This window comes from Lissotriton vulgaris, chromosome 8, assembly GCF_964263255.1.
Source record: "Lissotriton vulgaris chromosome 8, aLisVul1.2, whole genome shotgun sequence".
In the NCBI taxonomy this organism is placed as follows: Eukaryota; Metazoa; Chordata; class Amphibia; order Caudata; family Salamandridae; genus Lissotriton; species Lissotriton vulgaris.
In genome coordinates, this window is record NC_141696.1 from 1318138913 (window position 1) to 1318166624 (window position 27712).

At 43.3% G+C, this 27712-nt stretch overlaps 1 protein-coding gene across 7 annotated transcripts in view; it reads right to left on the reverse strand.

The window, feature by feature from the left end:
• Window positions 1–27712, reverse strand: part of GRIA4 (glutamate ionotropic receptor AMPA type subunit 4) — a 969207-nt gene that overhangs the window by 542143 nt on the left and 399352 nt on the right. For all 7 annotated transcript variants that reach the window (XR_015299356.1, XM_086935255.1, XM_086935257.1 and 4 more), the window contains exon 3: window positions 26477–26716. Coding sequence is in view for 6 of the 7 variants with exons in the window: in XM_086935255.1 (XP_086791381.1) it covers window positions 26477–26716 (240 nt within the window). In the remaining variant the exon portion in view is untranslated. The remainder of the gene's footprint in view (window positions 1–26476; window positions 26717–27712) is intronic.

Below are 27712 nucleotides of genomic sequence, written 5' to 3' on the forward strand. Positions count from 1 at the left end.
AATATTTAAATTTATTTATTGATAGTAAATTTAAATTAATAGTTAATTCATTTATAATAGTTAATTAATTAAATTTTAATTGGTAATTACTTTTAATTCATTGATTAATTGGTAATTATATAAATTTGACGAAATTATTTTTGTAGCGGGTTGTCATTTTATAGGGGAATTGGGTGGGAAGTGATTAAATTATAAATAATTAATTAATTACATTTATTTATATTTATTTAATTTCAAATAATTGTTAAATACTTTTTCATTATTAAATAATTAATTGTAAATATTTTTATTAATTAGTATTAATAGGTGATCAATAGAAATAATTATTGTTAATTAGTAAATTTAATATATTAATTATTATATTGTATACAAATATTATTTATTTTTAATTAATTATTAATAGATATTCAATAATCCATTTTATAATTATTTATGAAGTATTTACTTTCCCTAATGTTGTATTCTCTGGAGTGGGAATAGTAATTTTAACCCCTACGCTATCCAACTTTGTCCCTACTGTTGCACCCACTGGAGTGGGAATAGTAATTTTAACCCCTACGCTATCCAACACTTTCCCTACTGTTGCACCCACTGGAGTGGGAATAGTAATTTTAACCCCTACGCCATCCAACGCTTTCCCTACTGTTGCACCCACTGGAGTGGGAATAGTAATTTTTACCCCTACGCTATCCAACGCTTTCCCTACTGTTGCACCCACTGGAGTGGGAATAGTAATTTTTACCCCTACGCTATCCAACGCTTTCCCTACTGTTGCACTCTTTGGAGTGGTAATAGTATTTTAACCCCTACGCTATCCAACTCTTTCCCTACTGTTGCACCCACTGGAGTGGGAATAGTAATTTAAACCCCTACGCTATCCAACCCTTTCCCTACTGTTGCACTCACTGGAGTGGGAATAGAAATTTTAACCCCTACGCTATCCAACGCTTTCCCTACTGTTGCACCCACTGGAGTGAGAATAGTAATTTAAACCCCTACGCTATCCAACACTTTCCCTACTGTTGCACTCACTGGAGTGGGAATAGTAATTTTAACCCCTACGCTATCCAACACTTTCCCTACTGTTGCACCCACTGGAGTGGGAATAGTAATTTTAACCCTTACGCTATCCAATGTTTTCCCTACGCTTGCACTCTTTGGAGTGGGAATAGTATTTTTTACACTTCTGCTATCGTACGGTAATATAATAGTATCTTATTTAATTATTGTATGTTACTATATATATATGTTTTAACAAATATGATTGTAAAAATTTATTTTTGTTAATTTCATTTATTATTTAAATATTATAAGTTAATTTAAGTATTTTTAAGTATATTTTAGTAATTAAATTTTAATATTAATTTAATTTAACACTGTTTTTAATAAAGTCGATATTTTTTAAAACTATATTTTTGTAAACGATATTTTGTACTCGATATTTTTGTACTTACCTGTTTGTAGATACAAACTCGATATTCTGTCTGTCGATATTTTGTCCACGATATTTTTGCAAGTCGATATTTTGTCCCTCGATATTATTTCAGTGATCCGACCACACCACCGATCTCCACTGGACCGACCACCGCTGCAACCAGTTCACTTTCAAGAAACCAACCACGCACCAGCACACCCAACAGCTGCCTCGCCGCTTCTGGAGTAAAGTCACCGAAGACCAGCTGATCACCACCCTCGCCCAGAACCCACCCACCGACCCCACCAACCCAGATGCCGCAGCCAGTAACCTCAAACAATGGTTCAACGACTGCGCCAACACCCTCTCCCCTCTCAAGAAACCCTCCAACAGCCACACCAGCAAAAGAGCCACCTGGTTCCCCGGCGAGATTCAGGCCTTAAAACGTGTTTGCCGAAAACTGGAGAAGAAATGGCTCCACGAACACACACCTGACAACCACGCAGCTCACAAGGACGCCACCCGCAGACATCACCATCTCATCAGATAAGCCAAGAGATCCTATTTCAAAGACCGCTTGGATAACAACGCACATGACAGCAAAGAGCTCTTTAGCATCATACTAGAACCCTCCAGCCCCAGCGCCAACGCCAACAACATCCCACTCTCACAAAAGCTGTGTGACTCACTAGCCATCTTCTTCCACCGCAAGATCGCTGATATCTACGACAGCTTCAACACCACGACGGCCCCGACTACACAAGACTCCACCTCCCCGGTGAACACCACCAGCGCCAACCGCCTGACCTCCTGGTCCAACGTCAACGATGATGAGACACGCAAGGTCATGAACTCCATCCATTCAGGATCTCCGTCAGACCCGTGCCCACACCACGTATTCAACAAAGCAGGCACAGCCATCGCACCCCAACTACGGAAGGTCATCAACATCTCCTTCGAAAAAGCGACATTCCCGGAAAGCTGGAAGCATGCCGAAATCAATGCCTTCCTTAAGAAGCCCAAGGCGGACCCCAAGGACCTCAAGATCTTCCGGCTCATCTCCCTGCTCCCGTTCCCGGCAAAGGTCATTGACAAAATCGTCAACATGCAATTGGCCCGCCACCTGGAAGACAACCACATTTTGGACCCGTCCCAGTCCGGATTCAGATGAAACCACAGCACCGAGCCAGCCCTCATCGCCGCCACAGATGACATCAGGCGCCAACTAGACAATGGCGAAACATCAGCCCTCATCCTCCTGGACCTGTCAGCCTCTTTCGACACTGTCTGCCATCGCACTCTAAAGACATACCTCCTAGAAGCCGGAATCCAAGAGAAGGCCCTTGACTGGACCACGTCCTTCGTCTCCGGCAGAACCCAGAGCGTCCGCCTCCCACCCTTCCGATCCGAAGCCACCGACATCATCTGCGGCGTCCCCCAGGGCTCATCCCTCAGCCCGACACTGTTCAACATCTACATGGCCCCCCTCGCACAAGTGGCCCGCCCCACGACCTCAAAATCATCTCCTACGCCGACGACACCCAGCTCATCCTCTCCCTCATCAAGGACCCACACACCGCCAAAACCAACCTCCATGACGGAATGAAGGCTGGTGCCAACTGGATGAGGAGCAGCCGTCTGAAGCTGAATGGAGGTCCTCATCCTTGGACCCACCCCCTCAGCCTGGAACGACTCCTGGTGGCCGACCACACTGGGAACAGCACCAACACCCACGGACCATGCACGCAACGTAGGATTCATCCTTGACTCCTCCCTCTCCATGTCTAAACAGGCCAGTACCGTCTCCTCCTCCTGCTTCAACACCCTCCGCATGCTACACAGGATCTACAAGTGGATCCCCACCAAAACTAGAAGAACAGTGACACAGGCCCTCGTCAGCAGCAGGCTGAACTATGGCAACCCTCTCTATGCTGGAATCCCAGCCAAACACCTACGACGACTACAACGCATCCAAAACGCCTCGACCCGACTGATCGTCAACGTCCCCCACCACGGCCACATCACCCCACACCAGAGAGACCTACACTGGCTCCCCGTCAACAAGAGGATCACCTTCAAGCTCCTCACCCACGCACACAAAGCACTCCATAACGCCGGACCAGCCTACCTGAACAGCAGACTCCGCTTCTACACCGCCAGCTCCGCTCCGCCAGCCTCGCCCTCGCCGCTGTCCCCCGCATCCAACAAACGACCTCCATTGGCAGATCCTTCTCCTACTTAGCCACCAAGAACTTGAACACCCTCCCCACCCACACATGGCAAACCCAAGACCTACTCGCCTTCAGAAGACTCCTCAAGACCTGGCTCTTCGAGCTGTAGCAGCACCCCCGTCCCCTCAGCGCCTTGAGACCCTCACGAGTAATTAGCGCGCTTTACAAATACTTTGATTGATTGATTGATTGATTGAAAGACACAGGAAAAACAAATAATATGTAACTCAAAGAGATCATTTTTAATCATGCTATCACAGATGACGGTTATTATACCATTAGCAATGGCCTTAGCATCCTTTTCATAATTCAAATTAGACGTTATTCTCAAAGCTGGGGCGACAACATTCCGCTGAGAAAGTGCAGTGCGCACAAACAGCACCAAAGGTTGAGGCACCTTCTTGGCAAGATTCAGGCCGAAATAAAACTAACCTCAATGGGCACCTTTGCATTCCTACCATCGAAGACCTTATTACTGAAAATATGGCACAGCTGAGACCGAACATGCTTTTCTACAACTCTGGCTGTGACAGCCAATAGAGCACGTTGAAGTGGAGTCAACCCACACTCGTAGCAGAAACATTCAAGCGAGTCATTGCAACCCATTTTACCAGGCTCGGTTGAGAAGTGCTGGTAGTAGGTCCGGTACTCCAGAAACGCACTGATGTAGCAACATGTCTTCTTGAGCTGCAGTCACCCTGCTGTTACCACTGTTAGATTACTACTAACAACTTCTGTAGTTTCAGTCAAAGCAAATTTGTACAGTAAGCACATCATAAATTGCAGCACAAAATGAAGACAACTAAAGGAACATGCCATTCCCCATGTCCTAGACCTGTGCTGCGACAATGAACGAACAATGCCTACTATGGGGTGCTGTAGGCTATAAATTCCCCCTCCATCCATACCATTACTCCACTCATTTTGTATTCTAGCAGCGAACTGGAAGACTGAGCAATGTCTGCTTGATAACACCACCGTCAGAGCTGAACTCAGAACCAAAACCAACTGTGGCAAAGAGAATGTTAATTAATGCCCCATACTGCTTTGTGTGAGTGAGCATAACGAGCAAGTCTGTTCTGTGGTTGCCAATGTTCAGTGGGAGTTTCTCTCCAAAAATATGTTTAGAAAAAAAGGGTCTAAACGGTGCAACTTAATGCACAGTTTTCAAAACACATTAGCTTTGGAAGTTCAGGGTTGATTTGTGGCCGCCCATCCTGCCCTGAAAGTAGTCCCCAACCTTACAGCTCATCTGGGAAATATCAGACTAGGCAAGTTTCCAGTCCATCCCTGACCTCCATAATAAAGAATGTGGTAGTGCAGATGCATCTGAAGTGACAGGGCCTAAGCTGTTGCTATTTACTGCATCAATGGCAGTAGCATACTGCCGGCGGTAGTCTACTGCGAACACGGGTGATAACACAAAATCCTCGCCTGTTTAACGCATCTCAATTTATCTGCATCACTATGTTGCTTGGCGGATCGACATCGGTGGCCTCTTCGGCATTGGTCGGATCGTCTCATTCTCGTTGGAAGCCGTCAGATCGACTGCAAAATTACCATGCATGTTGGATACAATCCAACCGACTGCTGGAAGGCTGCCGACTGCAACAGCTTTTCTCCGACTGCATAGATTTCCATGAGATCGCTGTCTCGACTCATCGGAAATGAAGGTTTTGGGGTGCATAGTCACCCAAATCCACTTTTCCCTGACATTCTGCGGCGTGGATCTCATTCCACAGGTTCCCCCCTACACCGTGGCAGCTGAACCCCGAAGACTATGAGCCTGTGTATGCCGGAATGCAGGTAAGTCCGTAGATCGTATGTATCACCATTGACTGGATTGTGCACAGATAGCCACACTCCAGCAATGGAGTACATGCAGCACAAGGCACATCCCCATATATGTCATGCATGTGTGTTCAAATCACATTTCCTGTGAGCGTGTACACACTTGCAGCAACATATTGGGGGATATGAGCACTGCTATATATGAGACCGCAGGAGCATCGTAATATGGCAGGGAGAACTTTCCCAGCCTTGGCGGTTAGAATCGGATGGCGGCCACGGCGGTCAGACGGGTGGTCCGACCGGCATCATAATGAGCCCCTAAATTATCTCAAAACAAGTAAGGCTGAAGCTTGTCCGTGAGTGTTCCTCAGACCGTTCATTCATTGCTATTACTTAAGGCTGTGTGTGCATGACGGAATGATGTCCTCTTTTTATTTAAGGATGATATTGGTGGGTGCCTTGAGTGCGTTTCTCTCTTTATTTGCTCTCGTTCTGTTTGCTTAGCTGGAAGCATTCCAAGATGCGCCTATTTATAGTCTGCTCTACAGATCAATGGGCACGTTTCATTTTATCCTTCTAATAATAGTTGTTTTTAAAGACTGTGTGGTACCATGTTATTGTAGTTTTATAGCCTCATCTCTTAAGCTGGAAAAGCAGTCAAGACCATGTTCAAGGCACAGAGGATCAGCTGCTTGATCCTATTAAAAGCTTTGATGAAAGAGAAATGCCTCCCCGAGAGCTGCCTGCTACAGGGGGGTAGGGTGTTCATAATGCTGGGTCTCTGCTAGATGTCTTTTTAACCCTACACATGCTGAGGAATTGAAAGTAAACATCAGTCAAATGTCTGACACAAGGGCCTCCTGAACTAACAGGTCATCCTTACATTGAAAGAGTTCCATAACTGGAAGTGTGAAGTGCTGTCTGTTGTTAAAGTTGTAAGGGGGCAGTTTTAAATAGCGTAACATGACGGGGCCCGCTGCAGAACGTGTCGAGGGGCCCCTGAGTCTTGCATATGAGACAGATACTTAGGGGCATATTATCAAGCAGGGCGATAGGCAATTATAGCCGCTTTAGCGGACGTTTTCGGCTGCTAAGCGGCGATAATTCTATTGCCCTATTAGCAAGCTGTCTCTAACTAATGTTAGCGACAGCTTTTAGGCGATAGCGAGCGGTTTGGGGCCTGCTTTGCATGTCAGCGAGGTTTATCGCTAATGACATGCAAAGTGGGCGTACCCAACCAGTTAGCGACTGAAAGCAGTCGCTAACGTCGCTATCGCCTTTTAGCAAAGCAGGCGTAGCGATGGAAATATTCGCGCTAAGCGCGAATATCTCCAAATACTAACACCTGCCCAGACCAGTTCTTAGCCATGTTATCCAATGGGAGGTGGATAACATGGCTAAGGGCATTTCGGTGCTAATGCGTGAATATCGCTGTATTCTCAGCGATATTCACGCATTTTACCGCTATCGCTGGATATTTAAGCACAATGGAGAAAAACGTTGCTAATAGCATGTTTTCTCCGCTAACAGATCCAGCGATAGGCAGCGATAAAAAAAATGCCCTAGGCCCATTTTGCGATAAATATTGCTATTCCTTGGTAATATGCCCCTTAGAGTTGTGAAGCTGAATGAATGCGGTCCCAAGGCTGCCCACCCCACCCTCCCCCTGCACAGCTGGGACTCCAGGGGCATGTGTCGCGCCCCTGGCCATTCTTACTATTATGATTTCATTGGAAGGGAGATAGAAACATTCTCATGCATAGGTTCCACAGAGTGCAAGTGGCTGGTGCACGCGCCCAAACCGTTGCCTACGAGTCTAAATTAAATAGTGTGCAGTTTAGATATAAGCGCAACTGCATTCGTTACAATGGGAGGTTTTAATCTGGAATCTTAGACCACAATATATTGGATTCTGCGAATGAGGGAACAGCTACGAATGCTTGTAGTTTCTCTGTCCATCTTTACTAGGACTGAGGGCTGTAAACGTATATCCGTCGTGTGCTGCCTTCTATTTCTACATCTGAGCGTCGTGATTTTATTGAATGTCCCTATTTTTCATACAGCTGTTCTTTCATTTCCAGGAAAACGCAGTTATTCATTTTTTCACCCATATTGACTGGAAGCATTGATGTAAAAACTGCTCTGTATTTACGTTAAAGGCAACAGTGAATGGAACTTTCTTCTATTTCTGTGGCTTTTCTGGGCGAGTGCAAGCTATGCCCTTCAGCCTGCTAACATTATCGCTGAGAAATACTAAGGCATGTGTATCACTCGTTGCCAATTCTGCTTCAATGGCAGAGAGCAGAGAATGGCCTTCTTATACTGCTAATGCACAATGTTCTTGACTCATACAAATTATGTCCCTCTTTTGTGTCCAGATGCATATTATGTTTGACCTGTTTCTATGGCTCAGGATGTGAAGAAGTGCAATTATTGTCTTTTTTCTTTACAAGAGTATGACGGGCATGACAGCTTTATAATCAGGTTTCGATGAATGAAGTGTATGCAAGGCCGAATAGTTCTTCCATTTTGTTCGCTGACATTTGTGGGCCAAGGCTTTGTTCCTCTCTTTTTATTGGGGGTGATCATGTGGGTGTATAAGACATGTACAATTATTTTTAGAAACAGTTCAATACAAGTCAATATAAAAAAAGCTGCAGTAGTTTGGAATGTGTAGAAATATTCAAAAAGATTCTAGATTTTCTGTCTAAATAGTGCAAAAAATAAACATGTTCTCTTTGCTTGTCATTGAAAGCTATTAAAATAGAGTAGAAGAAAGAAAAGCAATGTTCCGATTGTTGCTTTAAACAGCTGTTTAAGATATGCTCGGTGTCCGGACCTGCCTTTCACCTTGGCTGCTGGCTCTGACAGCAGGCATTGCCACGTCAGAACGTGCCTGTAATAAATAACCATATAATAATCGAGTTCTGACGTCTTTTCTTTATAATTGACGATTTGCGGCGACTTGGTGCGTCGCACAACGCTGATTATAAAGAAATTATTGACTGCCTTTTATACAGGGATTGCAGAATCCCATGTATTATAATAAGAATAACAACAATAACAATCATAAGAATATAAATAATAACAACAACGATGATAATAACAACAACGATTATACTACTACTTCTACTACTACTAATAATAATATCTTAAGGGGACATTAAGCCCACATAATCACGTTACATTCATTTAATATGATCAAAATTAAAACACATCTTGATACATTTAAAAAAAAAATCCCGTGGCTTATGCAACTGTGGTATTTCATAACGAAATCCAAAATTCCAAAGAGGCATCCTTCCAATGTTTAAATGTCCAAAACACCTTGAATGAGGTTAGACAGGTCTCCCCGCTTTCTTTGCCCTTTCTCCAGTGACAGGCCCAGCTGCATGTTCAATAACAGAAAAAGAGCATAGGCTTCGTCCCTTCAATATATTTGACCAGAATACATTAAGCGTGCTTTCTCGCGTCATATTGTACCTGGTGCATTATTTATTGATTTATAAAAGGGGTTTACCATAACTACACTGGGTTCTTTTCACGGCATAGCTATAAAGGCATAGTCTCCACCATCGTATTAGCAGAATTGCTAGAGTATTCTCTAACATTTTTACCGCAAACATAAGAGTTTGTATTGCTATTCAACATCATAACTGGATAACAGACAGTACTGTAAGTTTTACTGTGGGTTTACAAGTTGTCATTGAAGGAATGTCTAATAAACGCCGGTATAGCTAGTCAAACCTAACCAGACCTCTCATTGATGACATGACCCTAGTCTGGACCATCTTCCAGTTCGTACCCAATGACAAGCAATGAGCAAACATATTCCCATATACTGGTTTTCGAATAAAGTCTTCAAGCAGCCCTCTCCCAAGCACCACCATAAATGCTACTTTTTTCTTCTGAAAATAACTACTTGGGCTTTACTTAGGCACTAGGGGGCAGGTTTACAATTACTGGCGCATCCCTGCAAATTAGCAGGGATGCGCCAGTAATTGTGCGCCGCAGCTCCGCCACCCATGATGCGCCGCATTTACAATGCGGCGCACCATGGGGCAAAAACGCACAAATGCGTCACGCATCTGTGCCGTAAAAGCGACGCATTGCTGGAGTTGCATCTCAAGCACGACGCAGCTCCAGCAATGCTTTGGGGGGCCTATCTGGACAATGCTGCATCAAGCCTTACGCCTGCTTCAAGAAGGCGCAGGGTTTTGACGCAGCATTGGCCTAAAAGTGACTGAGTGAAATCTTGTAGATTTCTCTCAGCCACTTTTAGGAGGCATTCCTGTGCAGGTTCGCCCCCCCTGCGCCGGACCGCCTCCTTATGGCACAGGGCTTTACAACGTGACGCATCTCCCAGATGCGTCACGTTGTTAATATGCCACACCATGGCACATCTTTTGCGCCTCTGCTGCGTCACACAAGTGACGCAACGGCGGCGCAAAAGAGGCGCAAGGGGCTTGTAAATCTGCCCCAAGGAGTTTAAAGCATCTAGTTGCATTTGGAACAAAACTGGCATCCAATCTGGAGCAATCATTGAATTCACACAGTTAACAAATTTTCACGTGTAGTCAAAACTATGGGAGCATTTTTTTTAACAAATACTTTGGAAAGACTGGCAAAAATTACATTTTTGTAAAGTTGCCAATGGCGCAGCAAAAAGGAAATCACTACAAGAGGACAAAAAATCTCTAACTAAACTGCGCCACGCATGGACAGTAATCTCTCTTATACTCATCAAAAACCACAGGAATACCTAGCCACCCACTTTAATCAACATCTAAAAAAAAATTTACGTTGCCTACCGAATGGGTCAGCACTACTCTAAGGACTTAAGACCATCTTGAAAAAACAAAAAGAAAGTCCTCACTGCAGACTGTGCGGATATCATAATGAAACCATAATGCACCTGTTATGTGCATGACCTGCACTCTTGGCTTTAAGAAGACGGTACTTACAGGACATTTTTATCACTTTAAACATCCACACATGCCGGCAAGCTGTAATAAGCTGGCTGGGAGGTGCCTCCTCTATCTTGGCCTTTCGTGGTCTTAAATTTTTGATCGAGATAACAAAACGGCTACAAGAAGAACAACTGAAAAAAAAGTGAACTGTCCGTGGCTTAAAGACCATTGAGGCACAAATGAAATTATTAAACCTCGCCTATGAACTTGATCTTAATAATGTACTGTACAGGGGGAAATTGAGAATGGTTTCTTCTTTTTAAACTGTATAGGGACTTTTACCAGAGAATGTATATTTTCATAGGATGAAACTTTGTATTTTTTAACTTGCTCGAAATTGTAATGATTTTTACCAATCACGCAATAAAACTGAAACTGAAACCGAAACTGACTGACAAAAATTGGAAAGCAAGATAGTTGTCCAACTATGCCTCTGTTCTTAGCTAACTTTTTATATGTTATGGTTTTGTTTGATGTTTTTGTGCTATCTCTAATTTAGCGACTTCAGCACTAGCTCTGGTCATCAATAACGGGTACTTTGGATGTGCTGTGTTGCTGCATGCAGTACTACTACCATCAGTGCCACTGTGAATTCCACATCATTGTTTTAGTGTGAGGACAGAGCATTTTACCCTTCTAGACAAATCACTGACAAACTGTACATGACCCGCTGCTATTCAAGGTACTGATTTTAATATGCTTGACTACTGCACTCTGCCTGTGAGACTTCCTGCTTACAGGCCTTGCATCTAATAAATGTCTGACTAAATTAATAGATATACTTATTAACATTTCTTGGTTACCACTGCTGTGTACCTGAACATGTCAAGATGAATTGACCCTTTGATGAATCATCTAATTGTAAAATTCGTTTGGTGAGATCTTGCTGCTAAATTATATTTTTCATTAAAAATATCAAAAATTTCACGTTAATTCCCTTAGCTCAATCTTCTTGCTGAACCTTCTTGAGAAGTTGGGAGCGGGAATGGAGGACCACGTCTCCGGATAGCCGTGGGTGATCGCTGCCCCACCCCCAACATGGCGAATCCTGTTGGCGTATTGCTGGTCGGCATCCCGTGTACTCCTGCCGACTTTGCTGACTTTGCCGGCTTTGCAGGGGTTCTCGGCAGACCAGCGGGTCCCGGTGTCAAAACTCAGAGCGGATCATAAAGCATGATAGTGGGGCTCTCTGGGGGTCCGTACGCCGGCATTTTGTGAGCGTTTTGTGAGCTTTCAGGTGGTCCACCTGGAGGGCTGGTTGATGCGGTTGGTGCCGAGGAAGTGAGGAGAAGGGGGCGAGCGCTGCTCTAAGTGCCGGCTGAAACTGCTGCAGCGAGATGCTGCTAAGCTTTGATGCTTGGGATGATAGACGTACCAGCCTTGATCCTTTTATTTGCATGTGAGGCGATTGTGGGGAGAGAGAGACAAAGGGCTTGCAGGAATATGGTGCTCTCATAATTTCAGCGGCTTTGGTGGTACTGAAGCATGAGGCGAATTTAAGGAGAAAGTAATAGGAGAACACAGTAAAACTGGGAATTTTGGACTCAAGGAGGAGGAGATCCTTTCGTGAAGTGTAAGAGAGGAATAAAGGCAACCAAAGTTACAAAGTAACAAAGTAATAAGCTACAAAGCTATAAAGCATAATACAGTAATTAAAAAAAAAAAACCTAGGTGTAACAATGGGCAAACCCCAGAAGAATGTTAGTGCTGTCGCTAAATTAAACAAAGCAGAGACTGCAGCTCGCCTTAAAGCTAAAACACGCCAGGCCTGGGCAAAAAAGACCGCACTCTGAGCCAATAAGGAAAAGGATAAGGGAAATAATTCCAGCTCCCCTGATCTTAAGCGCTCTGAGGATGAGTGTCCGTCCATCACTGTTTCTCCTCAACGTGAAGGGCTGTCTGAATTAATGGCTGATCAAGCAAGTCCCACACCGGAGCCAGCTGAAGCTGTCGTCGCATCAACAATGTCTTCACAAGACAGTCCTGTGCATCAAACAGCCCATAAAATTAGCCCAGTACAGGATGGCTTAAGGAAAGGTGGAAAGGGGGTGAAGGATTTCCAGTTGTTTGTAAAAAAAACGATCCTACAATTGTCGCAGTCCTCTTCACCAACCGTAAAACGCAGCTTCTAAATCTTCTAATGCTTCACCGCCGGGGCCAGGATTGGCTTTAGCAGGATCCCCAGAAGAACTGACTACTAACTCTACCAAGGCTCAAGACGTGGTGAGATGAAGGCAGAAGGATTGTGATGGATATCTCGGTGAGCTTGATGTCATCTCAGCCTCTGTTACAATCCCAGCCTCAACCCCAATTGAGATCTCTAGGGCAAGCACCGCCAGAAGCTGTGTCAGCCCAGACGGACCCAGAAGTAGGATATATGACTACCGAAGCTGACAGCCCACCAAGTGACTTCTGCCTGAACATGGAGACCAGGGGGTTCCTTCAGTTAGATTTTAGGGACATGCTGAATTTGATCTTGGAGGAGGTCCATGAAATGAAAACAATGCAGCAAATGGAAATCGCCGCTTTGCATCAGAGACTTGGGAAGATTTAGGAAGTGATGACCGGATTTCCCATTAGATTGCAGGAAGCGGAAGCCAGAATTTCTGTCTTGGAAGACCAAATCAATATGGCTATGGGGGAGGCAAAAGAGACGGCTAAAAGGAAGAACTACCTTGAGAACAAGCTGGAGGAGCTTGAAAACCACTCTCAGAGGTCTAACCTCCGGATCGTTGGGGTCCCGGAAGGGATAGAAGGGTCCCAGCCCCTCACTTGGGTAAACTCATTTATCAAACAGCATGTCCTGCCTGAATTTGAGGGCGATTTCACTATTACAAGAGCCCCCCGAGTCCCTGTGCAACTTTTCCAAGCTCCACAATACCAAGAACTATCTTGCTGAACTTTGCGGATTTCCGTATAAAGGAAAGGATTTTGACAAAAGCTATTCAGCAGAGACAGTTCTTTGTGAATGAGACGAATAAGTGTCGCATATTCTCCGACATGACTGCTGCCGCCGCACGCAGGAGAAAATAATTTGTTAAAATGTTGGATTTGTTTAAAGCACATGGCGCGCAGGCTTCAATCGCTCAGCAGTCCAAACTGAGGGTTTTGGTCTTCAGCCTGGGACGACTCCTGGGGGCCGACCGCACTGGGAACCGCTCCAACACCCACCGACCACGCACGCACGCAACCTAGGGGTCATCCTCGACTCCACCTTCTCCATGACTAAACAAGTCACCGCCGTCTCCTCCTCCTGCTTCAACACCCTCCGCATGCTCCATAGGATCTACAAGTGGATCCCCACTGAAATGAGAAGAACAGTCACCCAGGCCCTTGTCAGCAGTACGTTGGACTATGGAAACGCCCTCTATGCAGGAGCCTTGGCCAAACTCATGAGACGGCTCCAATGCATCCAGAACGCCTCTGCACGCCTGATACTCGACATCCCTTGCCGCAGCCTCATCACACCCCACCTGAGAGACCTGCACTGGCTCCGGGTCAACAAGAGGATAACCTTCAAGCTCCTCACCCATGCAAACAAGGCCCTCCACAACACCGGACCAACGTACCACAACAGACGACTCAGCTTCTACACCTCCACCCACCAGCTCCGCTTCGCCGACCTTGCCCTCGCTACAGTCCCCCGCTTCCGAAGAGCAACCTCAGGCGGCAGATCATTCTCCCACCTCGCCGCAAAGACCTGGAACACCCTCCCCATCCACCTACTGCAGACCCAAGACTTGCTGACCTTCAGAAAGCTCAAGACCTGGCTTTTCGAGCAGTAGCAGCATTCCCCACTCCAGCGCCTTGAGACCCTCACGGGTGAGTAGTGCGCTTTACAAATGATATGATTGATTGATTGGTCAAAGGAAAGTTTTTTATGTTTTCAGACCTTGAGGAGGCACAGGCTTTGGTAAAGGAGATTTCAGCAGGGTCTAGCGTTTAAATACTGGTGTGTATATATAGAGCTACCGGTAGAAATGGCAATATTTAGGGTACCCTCTCCAGAAATTTATGATGGGTTGGTAAGGAAATGTATTGCAGATAGGCAACTGTATATGGCAAATAAGAGTTAACCTTTCGGTAAATGAAAAAGGGGTCCCCTATATCTAGTAGCAGGGTCCAGTGCTTGAATACTGAAATATATAGAGAATTACCTGTAGTAATGGTAATATTGAGGGTGCCCACCCCAGAGATACAAGCTGGGTGGGTTAGGAAATGCACTTATTGATAGGTAGCTGTCAATAGTAATTATGAGTATTTGGTACCATAGGTTCTTATTAAGATCAACCTTTTGTAAATTATAAAGAGGTTTCCATATAACTTGCGTATAGACTCTGGCATGCACGCAGATTCACTGCTTTTCTTCAATGTTGTTAGGGGGTCAGAGGGCAGCGGGGTCACTAAGGGTATAATTTCATGACACCCAGGAAGATAGATGGGAGGGGAGAAATGTGGCTAGCGTGGGTTGTAGGGTTTATTCCACATTTCAAGGGGTGGGTATTTCCTTTTCGGGGTGGGAAGGGTGGCATTTCACAGCAGAAAAAAGAGCATGAGCAGAAGGTTCAGAAAGGTTGGAAAAATATACAAAGAATAGTTAATGTAAACGGAATACTAAACAAAAAGAAGTACAGAGCTCTTATTAGTTGGTTATCTTCATTAAATCCCCAAGTTTTGTTTCTGCAGGAGACATATATGAAATCTAACTCTCCAAAACTTTTTTTACTCAAAGTCTTTTCTAAAGTGTTTTTTGCATCCTCAGGTCTTGCAGTTCGAGGCGTAGCAATTTATTTTTCAAGTAAACTTCCCTGGGAATTTTTAGAAGTCCGTAGGGATACACATGTGAGGTGGCTATGGTTAGTACCTAAGTTACAGGGGAAAACGTTACATTTTATAAACTACTATGGCCCTATTTCAGATGATATAGGACCCTTGGCACAAATCATCAATTTATTGATAGGATCTTCTGGGCAGGTGATACTTGGTTGGGATTTTAATTTTATACAGGATATTAGAAAATATACCTTGAATAAAAATAAAAAACAACTAAAACCAAATACAAAAAAAATATTGTGAGCCTTTATACAATAATATCAATTGGTGGATTCATGGAGGGAAGTTAATTTAGATAAGGAATTTTATACTTGCTATTCGCACCGTTTTCGGACGGCTTCTCAAATAGATTTTTTTTCTCAACTCCAGATCCCTTCGGATTCAAGATGTCGATATAGAATGTAATCCTTTCTCAGATCATGTATATGTTGGGATGGAAGTTATACTTGGGGGAGAAAGCAGGGAACGTCCCAGGTGGCAGCTGGATCGTCTTCTTCTTGCAAAATGAGGAGTGGGTAAAATGGTTCAGAGAGTGGATTCTGGAATATTTCCCGTTTAATGAGAATGCCGCTGCCCCTTTTTCGGTGTTGGGGGGGTTTAAGACAGCAGTCCGTGGTCAGACAATGGCTTTTACGGTGGCCCAGTTCAACAGCCGGAGGGGTAAGATAGCTCAATTGCAATCCGAAGTGGATAAGGAGTATGCTCTCCAACTCCAGTTTCTCCCAAATAAATATGAGCAGCCGAGAACAGCCTGAAGGATTTTTTTATTTTACAAGAAGTTTGTAACTCACAAATATTTCAACAGAGGGTCTATGAGGAAAGCCAGTTAATAGGCAAATTCTTGGCAAATTCAACCAGGAAAAAGCAAGAATCAGCTAGATTATCTGAAATCTTAGACCCTCAGACTGGCCTAGAAATAGTTGACAGTAGCGACATCTCACAAACTTTTATGGACCATTTTCGCCAGCTGTATTCTACCGAGTATTTAGTGGAGGTGGAGTTAATCCAGGAATACTTCATGAATATGAACCTTCCTAAACTTTCGGAGAATCGGATTAGCAAATTGGAAAGGGAAGTGGAGGCTACTGAAATTTTAGCAGCTATTAAAACAACAGGCAAAAGCTTGTGGGCAGGATGGTTTCCCCATCGAGTTTTATAAAGTCTTCTTAAAGGAACTCACCACCCCTTTGAGAAATGTATTTAATTTTGTCAAAGAGGGTGGCGAGGTCGCAGCGGTTTTTAAAGAAGCAATAATTCTTTCTTTTACTAAAAAAGATAAAAATCCTGAAGATGTGAATTCATACAGGCCTATCAGTCTTTTGAATTCCGATTATAAACTCTTGATGAAGGTATGGGCAAAACGTTTTTTACTGGCCGCCCCGGTGGTAATACACAGAGATCAAACAAGTTTTATAGCGGGTAGATCAATAACACCCAGTTTTTAATACATGCTCTGGATTATATTAATACAAACTCCATTCCCGGAAAGCATTGTAATGGTCGATGCGGAGAAAGCTTTCATCCTAGTGAACTGGAGGGCCCTGTTTGTTACCCTTGGTCAGTTTGATTTTTCTGCACAAGTGGTGGATATGTAGTGTATATCTACCAGGGGCCACGGCCAAGATCATAATAAACTCAAACTGTGCAGGGACCATAAAAACAAACTGTGGGAACAGACAGGGTGGTCCACTTTCGCCTTTATTGTTTACTTTTTTTGTTGAACCTTTGGTTTTAAAGATACGGAATAATGCTGCTATCCAATCACCGATCCCTGACATGGCTAAGCTTAAATTATTTGTGAATTATATTATTTTGTATCTGACTCCAAATAGAGAGAATATCGAAACAGTCCAGAGGGAATTTTCAGAGTTTGAAAAAATAGGCGGGTATAAACTTAATGCAAATAAAACTGAGGTTCTCGCCCTTAATGCCAATCTGAATTTTTTTCCACATTGCCTGAAGCTACAAGCAACAAAAACTGACCCTATAAGGTATCTCAGGATATATGTATTAATTATTTGAATTAAACTATTTGAGAATGAAGGGTAAGATTAAGAAGTTGTTGGAACAATGGACGTTACTCCCCTTATCGATAGTGGGTAGAGTATCATTAATCAAAATGTCCATACTTCCGCTGCTAATCTTTTTATTTTCTAATGACTTGATAAAAATAAATCAGTCATATTTCAGGGAAACTGATACCTTATTTAGGCAATTTATTTGGGGTGAGAAAGCTCCAAGGGTCAAACTGAATGTGGTACAATTACCAATAGACCAAGGGGGTTTAGCGCTGCCGCATTTACAAACTTATTACGAGGCCACTTTTTTAGATTTAGTCTCCAGCTTGATAGGATCAAATTCCAATAGAGACAGCTTTTTTATAGATAAAATGACACAAGAAATCGGATCACTAACTCAAGTGTTTTTAAAAACTTCTAAACTTCCCAAAAAACACGTTATAAAACTTTAAAAGATTATCTTTTTAGACTTCAGTTTTTTCAAAAAGATGAGTTCGTCGAGTCTCCAGTAATTAAAAATAAGAGAATCTGCCAGTCTCGTCTCCACCTCCAATTAAGGCATATAAATATTTGGGAAGGCTGTGGACTTTCTGAGTTAAGGTATTTCATAATACAAAACAGGCCGATTTCCTGGCAAGAAGTATTGGCAAGGGCGGAGAACCACCGGAAGCCGACCTTTCTTGAATATCTAAAATTGTTTACTTATTAAAAAATACTAGTGGTATCCTTGATTCCCCTAATCAATTGGTGGTAGCCCTTTATGGGGCCAATATAAGAGGGGTGGGAAACTGGTATAGGGTGCTATATACATTGAGACAAGTCCCGGTGATAAACAATCATCTGGGGAGAATAACTCAGGAGACCGGATGCAGGCTGACTGGGAAGGAGTGGGAATTCATCTGCCATTTAGGAAGCAAATTGCCACGTGCTGCCAATTGTAAAAGGATGGCCTTCCTATCACGATGGCTCTCGTACCTAACTCTGTCCACCTTAAATAAAAGATTTCCGTGAGTAGAAAATAAGTGTTTTTGATGCCAGATAGATGGGGAAGGCGGGTGGCACCAAACTTTTTTCTCATGTGCAGGTCTTAGGATTTTCTGGGAGACAGTTTTTTCGGATATCGAGCAAGCTAGCTGAAAGAGTATTCCGCTCGAGGCTGAAGCTGCTTTGTTGGGAATTTGCAGAGGGGAAACGATGCAATCCGAACCCGAAAGAGCTTTTATATTTATTTCAAGTTCCGTGGCTGGCTCCCTAATCCTGCAAAATTGGAAATCCAGGGAAGCCCCTTCTCATCTGAAATGGTTAAATAAAATGAAAAGGAGCCAAAAATTTGAAGAAGCCTACGCTAGGAGGGTAGGAGCTACCAAAAAATTTGGAAAAAATTGGAAGCTTTTTAATTAATTAGAGAAGTTTAAAGAGAATTCATAACACTTGAAGTGGTAAATCAATATAGCAGCTTTTTATTAAGAGGTACTAGCACTTTATTGTATTGCACTTTCAATCAATCAATCAATCAATCAATCAGTGACACTTATATAGCGCGCTACATACCCGTAGAGTCTCAAGGCGCTGGGGGGGGGGGGGGTGCCGCTACTGCTCGAACAGCCAGGTCTTCAGCTTCTTCCTGAAGGAGAGGTGGTCTTGGGTCAGGCGCAGGTCGGTCGGGAGGGAGTTCCAGGTCTTGGCGGCCAGGTAGGAGAAGGACCTTCCTCCTGTAGTCGCTCTTCGGATGCGGGGGACGGCGGCGAGGGCGTGGTTGGCTGATCGGAGGTGGCGTTTGGGAGCGTAGAAGTTGATCCGGCTGTTGAGGTAGCTCGGGCCTTGGTCGTGTAGGGCTTTGTGTGCGTGGGTGAGGAGGCGGAAGGTGATTCTTTTGTTGACGGGGAGCCAGTGAAGGTCTCTCAGATGTCCGGTGATGTGGCTGGTTCGTGGAATGTCGAGGATGAGTCTGGCTGAGGCGTTCTGGATCCGCTGGAGTCTCTTCTGGAGCTTGGCGGTGGTACCGGCGTAGAGGGCGTTGCCGTAGTCCAGTCGGCTGGTGACGAGGGCCTGGGTGACGGTCTTCCTGGTCTCGGTGGGGATCCACCGGAAGATCTTCCGTAGCATGCGTAGGATGTTGAAGCACGCCGAGGAGACGTTGTTGACTTGCCTGGTCATGGAGAGGGAGGAGTCCAGGATGAAGCCCAGGTTGCGTGCATGGTCTGTCGGTTTGGGTGCGGTGCCCAGGGCGGGAGGCCACCAGGAGTCGTCCCAGGCGGAGGGTGAAGAGCCCAGGATGAGGACCTCCGTCTTGTCAGAGTTCAGTTTCAGGCGGCTGATCGTCATCCACTCGGCTACCTCTTTCATCCCTTCGTGCAGGTTGGCTCTGGCGGAGGCGGGGTCGTTGGTCAGGGAGAGGATCAGCTGGGTGTCGTCGGCGTAGGAGATTATGCTGAGGTTGTGTTTGCGTACGATGGCCGCGAGGGGGCTCATGTAGACGTTGAAGAGGGTGGGGCTCAGAGATGATCCTTGAGGCATCAGCACTTTGTAGCCTGTGCACTTGATGGAATCACGTATTTTGTATTGGGGTTAATAATATATTGAGCCATTATAGCCATATTTATATTTTCTTGTGTTTAAAGAGATGGTAGCTATGATGGCTTTTGGCGATAAGATGGCACTAGCACTTTATTGGTATTGCACTTTAGGCGTAGTAGGAATTGTCTTCATTGCTGCTTTGTAACAAGATAAATTTGCACTTTGCACTTTGTTTTGTGAATGTCTATAGGATTAGCTGCTTTAGCTAAAAGGCTGTTTTATTGTTTTTTTCTTTGTAATTGTTTTAATAATGATTTCAAGTATATAATGTATCATGAACTCAATGCTCTGCTCAATAAAAAATGTATTAAAAAAGAAAAAAAGAGAAGGAGGGAGCGGAATTGTTCACCAGAGCCTAGTGGTTAATAATTTGTCCACACAGAGAAGTCCTGTCTGACTTTTACCCTTCTCTCTTTTCTTACTCATCACTGGCTTCTCACTTAAAGGAGAGTAGAAGGAAAAATAAAGGAAACGTGTTTGATCCCGAGGAGAGACGTGCTTCATTTAGGAAATTCATTAAGGTTGATTATGAGATGGGGCATGCCAAAACCAACTCTCTTGGAAGTTATTATGTCATTCTGTAGGATACATGGATGTAGATCTACCAAAGGAAATCTTACAATTGGTACAGTTTAGGAATATTGGAAGAAAGGATTAGATTTTCCTCTATATATTGCCAAGCTGCTTTCATTAACTGTTGAGCAAACCTTATACAAATACAACTTTCTGATTCACTGCTAAGAAAATAAGAACTATTCTGACATGTTTTGAGTCCATGATAGACTCAAGACATATTATCAGGTCCCTACTAGTCAGAACCATGACTGACTCCCAGACCACACAATATCCGTGGACTGCATAGCACTCCTGTCAGTACCAAAGTTCCTGTAGACTTGTGTGCATGTTTTGTAGCTATGTGGTTAAGGAAACAGAGGATCCTAACACCTGCCAAATTTCTACACTCTTGTTTACAAAGGTACACTTAGACCTTTGAAAATGATTGGAAGCTCATCTAAGTACCAGGACATCTTACTAGCACCTATTAACAAAATACACTACCCCCCCCAGATTGAAAACGGGTCTCTTCCAAAGCTGAGAAATACAGGCATTCAAAGACCTTCAGGTCTGAGTGCGTGCAACTGTAATCTATGCCTATATGATTCTGGTCAGCTTGCACATACCGTGCAAGGTTCGTAGTGGCATATAGACTACTTTGTCTATGCCGTGATTAAACCCCTCTGATCGCACGACAGAGTATGAGCCATAGGAGGCTGACCACTAATTCTGCCCACCTAATTAAGATGGGCAGAATTAGAGGTGGTAAGGGGCAGTAAAAACTGCTAAATGATCCCCTTGATATGGGAGAGAATGCCTGAGGGGGGCATTTTTTTATGTTCTAAAAGAAAATCTAGCTTCAGTTATTTATTCATTTTTTAAATACAAAACAAAGTTTGATTGATGGTTCAGTTATGTTGACGGAGTCATGCACGAAACTTCAAAAAGCATTGACATGAACTTCTGTGATGTTGGTTCCTGCAAATGCTTTAGAAATGACTACTGGCTTGGCAGGCGGAGTTGTCTTGGCCTCACGGAAGTCAGGCCCTCTGCCAGACTAACGGAGATCAATCCACCCACCAAAACATACATCGGGCCCTGTGGTTCAACGAAACTTCAGGGCCCCCCTGCAAAGTGCAAGGAGAGGGCCCCCAAACGCTAAACCCAGTTATGAAACTCTCAAGTGCCACCCATGCACAGTAGCTGGGGGTGGGGGGGCTAGAGCTCGGGGGCCTCTCTGCCCTGATGGTGCTGCATGGGCTGTTGTTACACCACTGATTGGGACCTAAATTATGCTTTGGTCACCACCACTTCTTGGCCTACCTTGTGCATTATTTACACATGCCTTTTGGGGTTTTCAGTCTTTCTTTTTAATTCAATGTCAGGACCCTGCTAATTCTTGCTAAACATCTCTGTTTGCTGACTCTTTTTCTGCTCATGTAGCATGTGTCAGATATACAGTAGAGCAATGTTTAGCTATTCACTAGGTCTGTTTTTGTTCCCCCTGGATTTGCACTCTTCACCTTTGATTTTGATGACTTAGGATCAGAGTCAGATTACAAGTCTGGCGGGCCACGGGCTGCCAGACTTGTGGTGGCATAGGCGGTGGCGGTCAAGCCCCTGCCTCACTGGCGGTCATATCGCTCCATTAAGACTTGGTCTGTCAGACCACCATGGGACCACCGCCAGGGAACTGCCATTCCCTGGCATTGGCACGGTGGTTCTGGGGTCGCACTATACTTGGCTGGACCACCATGGGCCCACCAAGCATATTGCGGGTTTCATCTCCGCATTGGTTTTCAATGTGGTTCTACCACCATGAAAACCATGGCAAAGAGGAAACAAAGGGGGCCCTACATGGCACAAGGGGGTGCATGCACACCACTTCCCGCATGGCCTGGACATAACAGTCCATGCCGTGCAGGAACTGTTTTTGGAATTCCCATTGTGAAGCCCATTTGTAGGGAATGCCCAAAAAAGTCAGCCAGACAGGAGGAAACTCCTAATCTGCCTGGTGGCCCGTCTACAGCTTTGGCACAGTGGGAGAGTGGCCGTAGCATACCGTCCTCTCAGGCTGCGCCAAAAGTCGTAATCAAGCCCTACATGTTGTTGCATAAAGTTTATGTGCTAGTTGTTTCCCATCTTCCAAAAACCTTCCCTTTGCTCCTGATATTTTATAAACCAGAAATATCCTATGCCTTTGTACAAGTGTTTTTCATTTTTAATCAGGTGAATGGTTACTGCTTCACAAGTGGGTTTAAACAGAAATTATAATTATGTAATCAGAACTCTTCATTCAGAGGTAGGATGTGACTTCCTCTCTACCAGTTATATTGTGTTTCTGTTCCGAACCATAAAAGGTCATACTCCTCTGAGCCATTGCTCAAATCATTAATGCAATGTATTGTCTATCAACTGCTGGACTTGAGACAAATGATGAACTTTTCCTGTGGAGTGAAAGAGCCCAGAAATAAGATTAACTCTGGCCTTGATGACTGGAATATGAATAGTTTTGATCTCTGATAAGGGCACATCTGTCACTTGCAGGAGGTCCAGGAAACAGTCATATTGCGTATTCTGTTCTAAAAATGAATTTTCATCGTTATTGGGTTGTGGGCAGTCGGCCCCAGGGGGTCTATATCTAATATAAAACACCCAGATATGAGACCTGAGCCAACTATGGTATTCTGTGTCCCACCCATGAATTACACCAAAGGAAATATAGCCACACATTCTACCTTTCAGTATAATCAGGAGAAATTTAGAATTTGACTCAAAGAAGAAAGAAATTTTATAATGAGGCGATTAATCAAAGATAGCAGTATTATACACGAGGAGCTTCCATGTGAATCCCATGACCTCTGCCGTCTTCCACTTGTCCAACCACATAACTTGATGCCTCATTCATCTACTACTCCTGTCATATGGCTGGTCATTAACCACATGAGATATACTAAAGATGTCCTCTGCAGCAAAATCACTTTCTGCATGCAAGGAGCTTAGGATGCCATTTTGCATCCATAGGGTGTCTAAATAATGACTCTTCTAAATATAAATTTAAACATGTTGATGATTAAACAAACTGTTGTGGTTTGCAAGTATTATATGTAAATTCTGTTAGGTACTCTCTTCTCTGGCTCCATGGATGAGGCAATATTGCTTATATGTATTTCTCCATTATCAAATGATAAATTAATTTGTTTTCATAATATCAAGGCTGGATCCAACTTGCTTTAGCTGCACCTCAAATAAACTTTATTCAAAAGTGATCTCGTAAAGACTTATGAGGCCTGAGGTATTCAAGATCAGCTGGTTTACTGAAATAACCAGCCAAATTGGAGTTAGAAGAAATACAATCATGATGATATGTGTGGGAGAAGGTTTCCATTATGGAGCTTCTGAAGGGAACTATATTGTGTGTGGATGTGGTCCTTGTGAAAGAGCGGCATGCTGTAATTCATGGTGAAGTCAGCTACTGGCTAAAGGGGGTGATGCGTTGACCCTTGATGCATGCACGGTTGGGCTGGGAAAAATTACAACGATGCAACCACAGCAAATAGATGAAGTGTGGTGGAAAACCCCTATAAGTAACCATGGCATACAAATCATTTTGGCAAACACAAACCACCACCAAGTTAAAATTCTTGTTGCTTATCCGTGTTCCCTCCCTTCACCTTTGGCTTGAATAGAAAATAAGCAGGTCTCATGGTTTTGCGCACAGAGACACATACATGCCTATAAGTCATCAAATAAATGTTTCACCACATAATCAAAGCAATATAGAAATCTGCTAATATGCATTATCTCTTTTGCTTCAGTGAAAATTTAAAGAAAAAAGGGCTGCATTTACCACCTCCAGTGTCAAAGTTTTCTCCCTTGAAGAGTCCGCCGCACTCCCAAAAAATCCCCTTCTCTGGCCAAAGTATTTTTCATGCTGAATGTCGCCGTCCATTATCGCTACATCAGTGAAGCTAAAGTGGGTGAGTACAATTTTGAAGTACTTTTCCCCAACCTGCTCAAGTCCTCAATTTCTGGTTTGAACAGGGCCTTTTTCCATCCGTCCAAGACCAAACTAAGTACTCTCCCATCTGATATAAAAATGTCTTTTACCAAAATGACCTAAACCACAGCAATCCTTTCACCAGTTTACCCTCTTCTTAAAGCTTGATTGCAACAAGGCCTGTAATTCTGTTCCATTTGCAAGATGCCGATTTTACCAGAAATCAGACAGCTGTTCCTGGCGCAGGAGTTTGCACCCTTGATGTGCAGCAGGTACAACCTGCTTCAAGTTACCTGTAAAAATTCCATGAGCTTATGGTGTGCGCACTCCCAGACTGGGTGTACTCATGAACAATTTGCACGGAATTCGCCATTTCATAAGGCAAATTTTGCCATTTAGTGCAAACAGTGTACTTGTTAAATGCTTCATGCCACAATAGTACTGTTTACAGGGTGTGTAATTTGCACCCACGATATGGGGTGTCATGGTAATCGGAATCTCAGTAAAGTTAGCAAAACGTGTATTACTAGTCCACTACAAAAGTATGTCCACTCCAGTGTCCTACTAGAAGCCCGCAATCTGTCTATTGCAGTCACACTGAAACTACTACCATCAACGTATTCAATGTAAAAATCTGCATTCTAGGCATTGGAGGGCCATGTGTTCATTATTCTTGATATCCTGCCAGCATTAGATACCGTAGACCACTGTGGCATAAGAAACATTCTGTTCACAGACAAAGGTGTTGAAGTACCATTCTTATCCTGGATGTCAGCTGTCCAGAATAAGAAGGCCAACTACACCAAAACTCACATTTTTAAACCTAGCCCAAATATTCTCTACACTAAGGCTGAATTTTGTCTCATAGCATGTTTTCAAACTTTAAATGTCTTTACATGCACTCACTTGCAACTTTTCAAAAGGGTGACATGTTATGTTCCTGTTCGCACCACATTGAAGCAAGCTCCAGAGCGGGAATATCCAATGGACACCCAAGAGGGCAGGATCCATGCCAGATCTAAATGATCACGAAGCGCTGTGTAAATACGTTCTAATTAGATTCAGTTCAATGCATGAGGATTGATAATTTAGATTAGCTTCAAAGTATGTGAATTGATAATATGTGGATATCCTGATAATCGTGCATGGGTCAGCTCTATTGCACCTACATAGGATAGCCCTGCTATATAAAACGCATATTGGGATATAGGACCCACTTCACAAGAACTTTGCTGTGACTTACTCTTGTAGTACTCCTCAATTCCAGGCATAAGCCAGGAGTTCTATAGGTTTATGTCACATCTGCTTATGCAGCAATCTATGTGAATCAGATCCTAAGAATTTGTCTGAGACTGTGGGCACATCCACTGTTAACAACAACTGGAAACATGTAAGTTCCTTTTCGTAGGCGGGAGGTCTGGTTGCTCGCCATTGGACCTGATATACTTTCTCCCCTACCCCCCCCCCCATCCCCCCCACCCCCCCCCCCACTACTTGATAAAACAGTAGGCAATAGCAATTTACTTTATTTAACTTGTATTTATCTTTGCTAAATAAGTCGTTATTATTTCCATAAAAGGAAATGCTTGCTATGGTAAAAAGAAATTGACAAAACACGTTCGGAATTTAGCATACAAAAGAACAGATGCACACCTTTTGCAAACCTATCCAGTTCATTAAACAATTGTATTACTCCTATACGTTTCCTCAACAAAAAATAATCAAATATCCAATTATTAAATTTCTGAAAAGGATTTTAGCCAAATACAACGAGCTCAAGTGCCACTCCTTAAAACTTACAACATAATACATTCATTTTAAAACAAAGGCAGGACCCTACTTGCTGGATTTCAACACTTCTAAACATTTCACTCTCCAAAGTGCATTGCTGACCTTATCTTCTATCAATCAGCAAACATCAGTGCTCAGAAGAAAATTCCACACAATTACATTTGTTCTACTTGAATCGATAACATAGAACTGAACATATTGATCAATGTCAACTAAAATTGAACCTTCACAAAATGAATCAAAATATCTAGTCAATGCATAAAGTGAAACCCATGGAAATTTGTCAACAATCTTACCCCTGTCTGTATCATATAAGAAGACATAATGATTCCATCCATAGTGGTCCAAAAGGCTCATGAGCGCTCCTCGTAACGAAGGTCTCAGCTGCAACACAAACTGGCTTTCGCCTTCGGTGGGGAAACTTGGCGTGATGAGGGAGATGTGCAAGGCGCTGCAGAAGGAGGTCAAGGTGTGTACTGATCTCTTATCGTACAGTCCAAAGATGGCAAACACCCCTCTGGAATACTGGGAGCAAACTGGAAAAAAAGAACATTTAATTAGTGTTTGCGTAGGAATTTGCAAAGATCTAGTCACATTCAGATATTTGGTGACAGAATGCGAAAGGCACAAAAGAATTGACAGACATCTACTAGACTTTGTTTTCTGATGTGTCTAAATTGCTTCAGTATTATCCTGAGGCATTTCATGTTGGCGAGCGATAAAATTGACAAGTGGTACATTTTCACTGATGCCAATATTTCATTATCCAGTTAGAAACATTTATTGAAAAATAGGCAAGGGAGATATTTCATTAGTATTATTGGACAGCATGTCAATGTTCTTAAAATACAATAGAAAATGTCTACTGTACAGGCTGAAACAATTATTGAAAGCTAAGTCACATTTGTTGGAGTTAAAACCCTAAAACGGTAAAACGGAAGAATGATATTAATGTATTTATCTTTGAGCTTTATGTGGCACTGCATGTTGCTTCATGGATACTTTATCGTGCTGAATACAATTGAGTTTCTCATATATATCCTGACATGACAACACTATCAAACATTAGTTTTATATCTGTAGATGCCTTTGTAGATCATAGGAGTGCACCAGGGGAATCTTAGCATGACAATTTCCTATATTTAACTTAAACTCGTTAATGTTATCACATTATTTGAATATACAGAACTTCAGGTGTTGCTTAAATAATTCTACATTCTTCAGAAGGAGGGTCTCTGAAATTCCAAATAGCACACAATGTCTGTTGAATAATGCCCATAAAACAAGACATATTTTAAGTCATTTAATATTGTATTTAATCAGATCCTAAAAAGATTCTACATTCGCCTAACTTCACATAGAGAGGTGATCTGTGCTACAATTATAATGCATACATTGCTGAAGCATAAAGTAAAAAACAATTGGCAAAGCCAAGAGGTCTGGCGTAGTATGGCAGCATTTTAGCAATTCCTTTGTTTTTTAAGGTCTTTAACAAAACTTTATTTTTGGGGAAGCTGCTGGGAGTTTGTCAA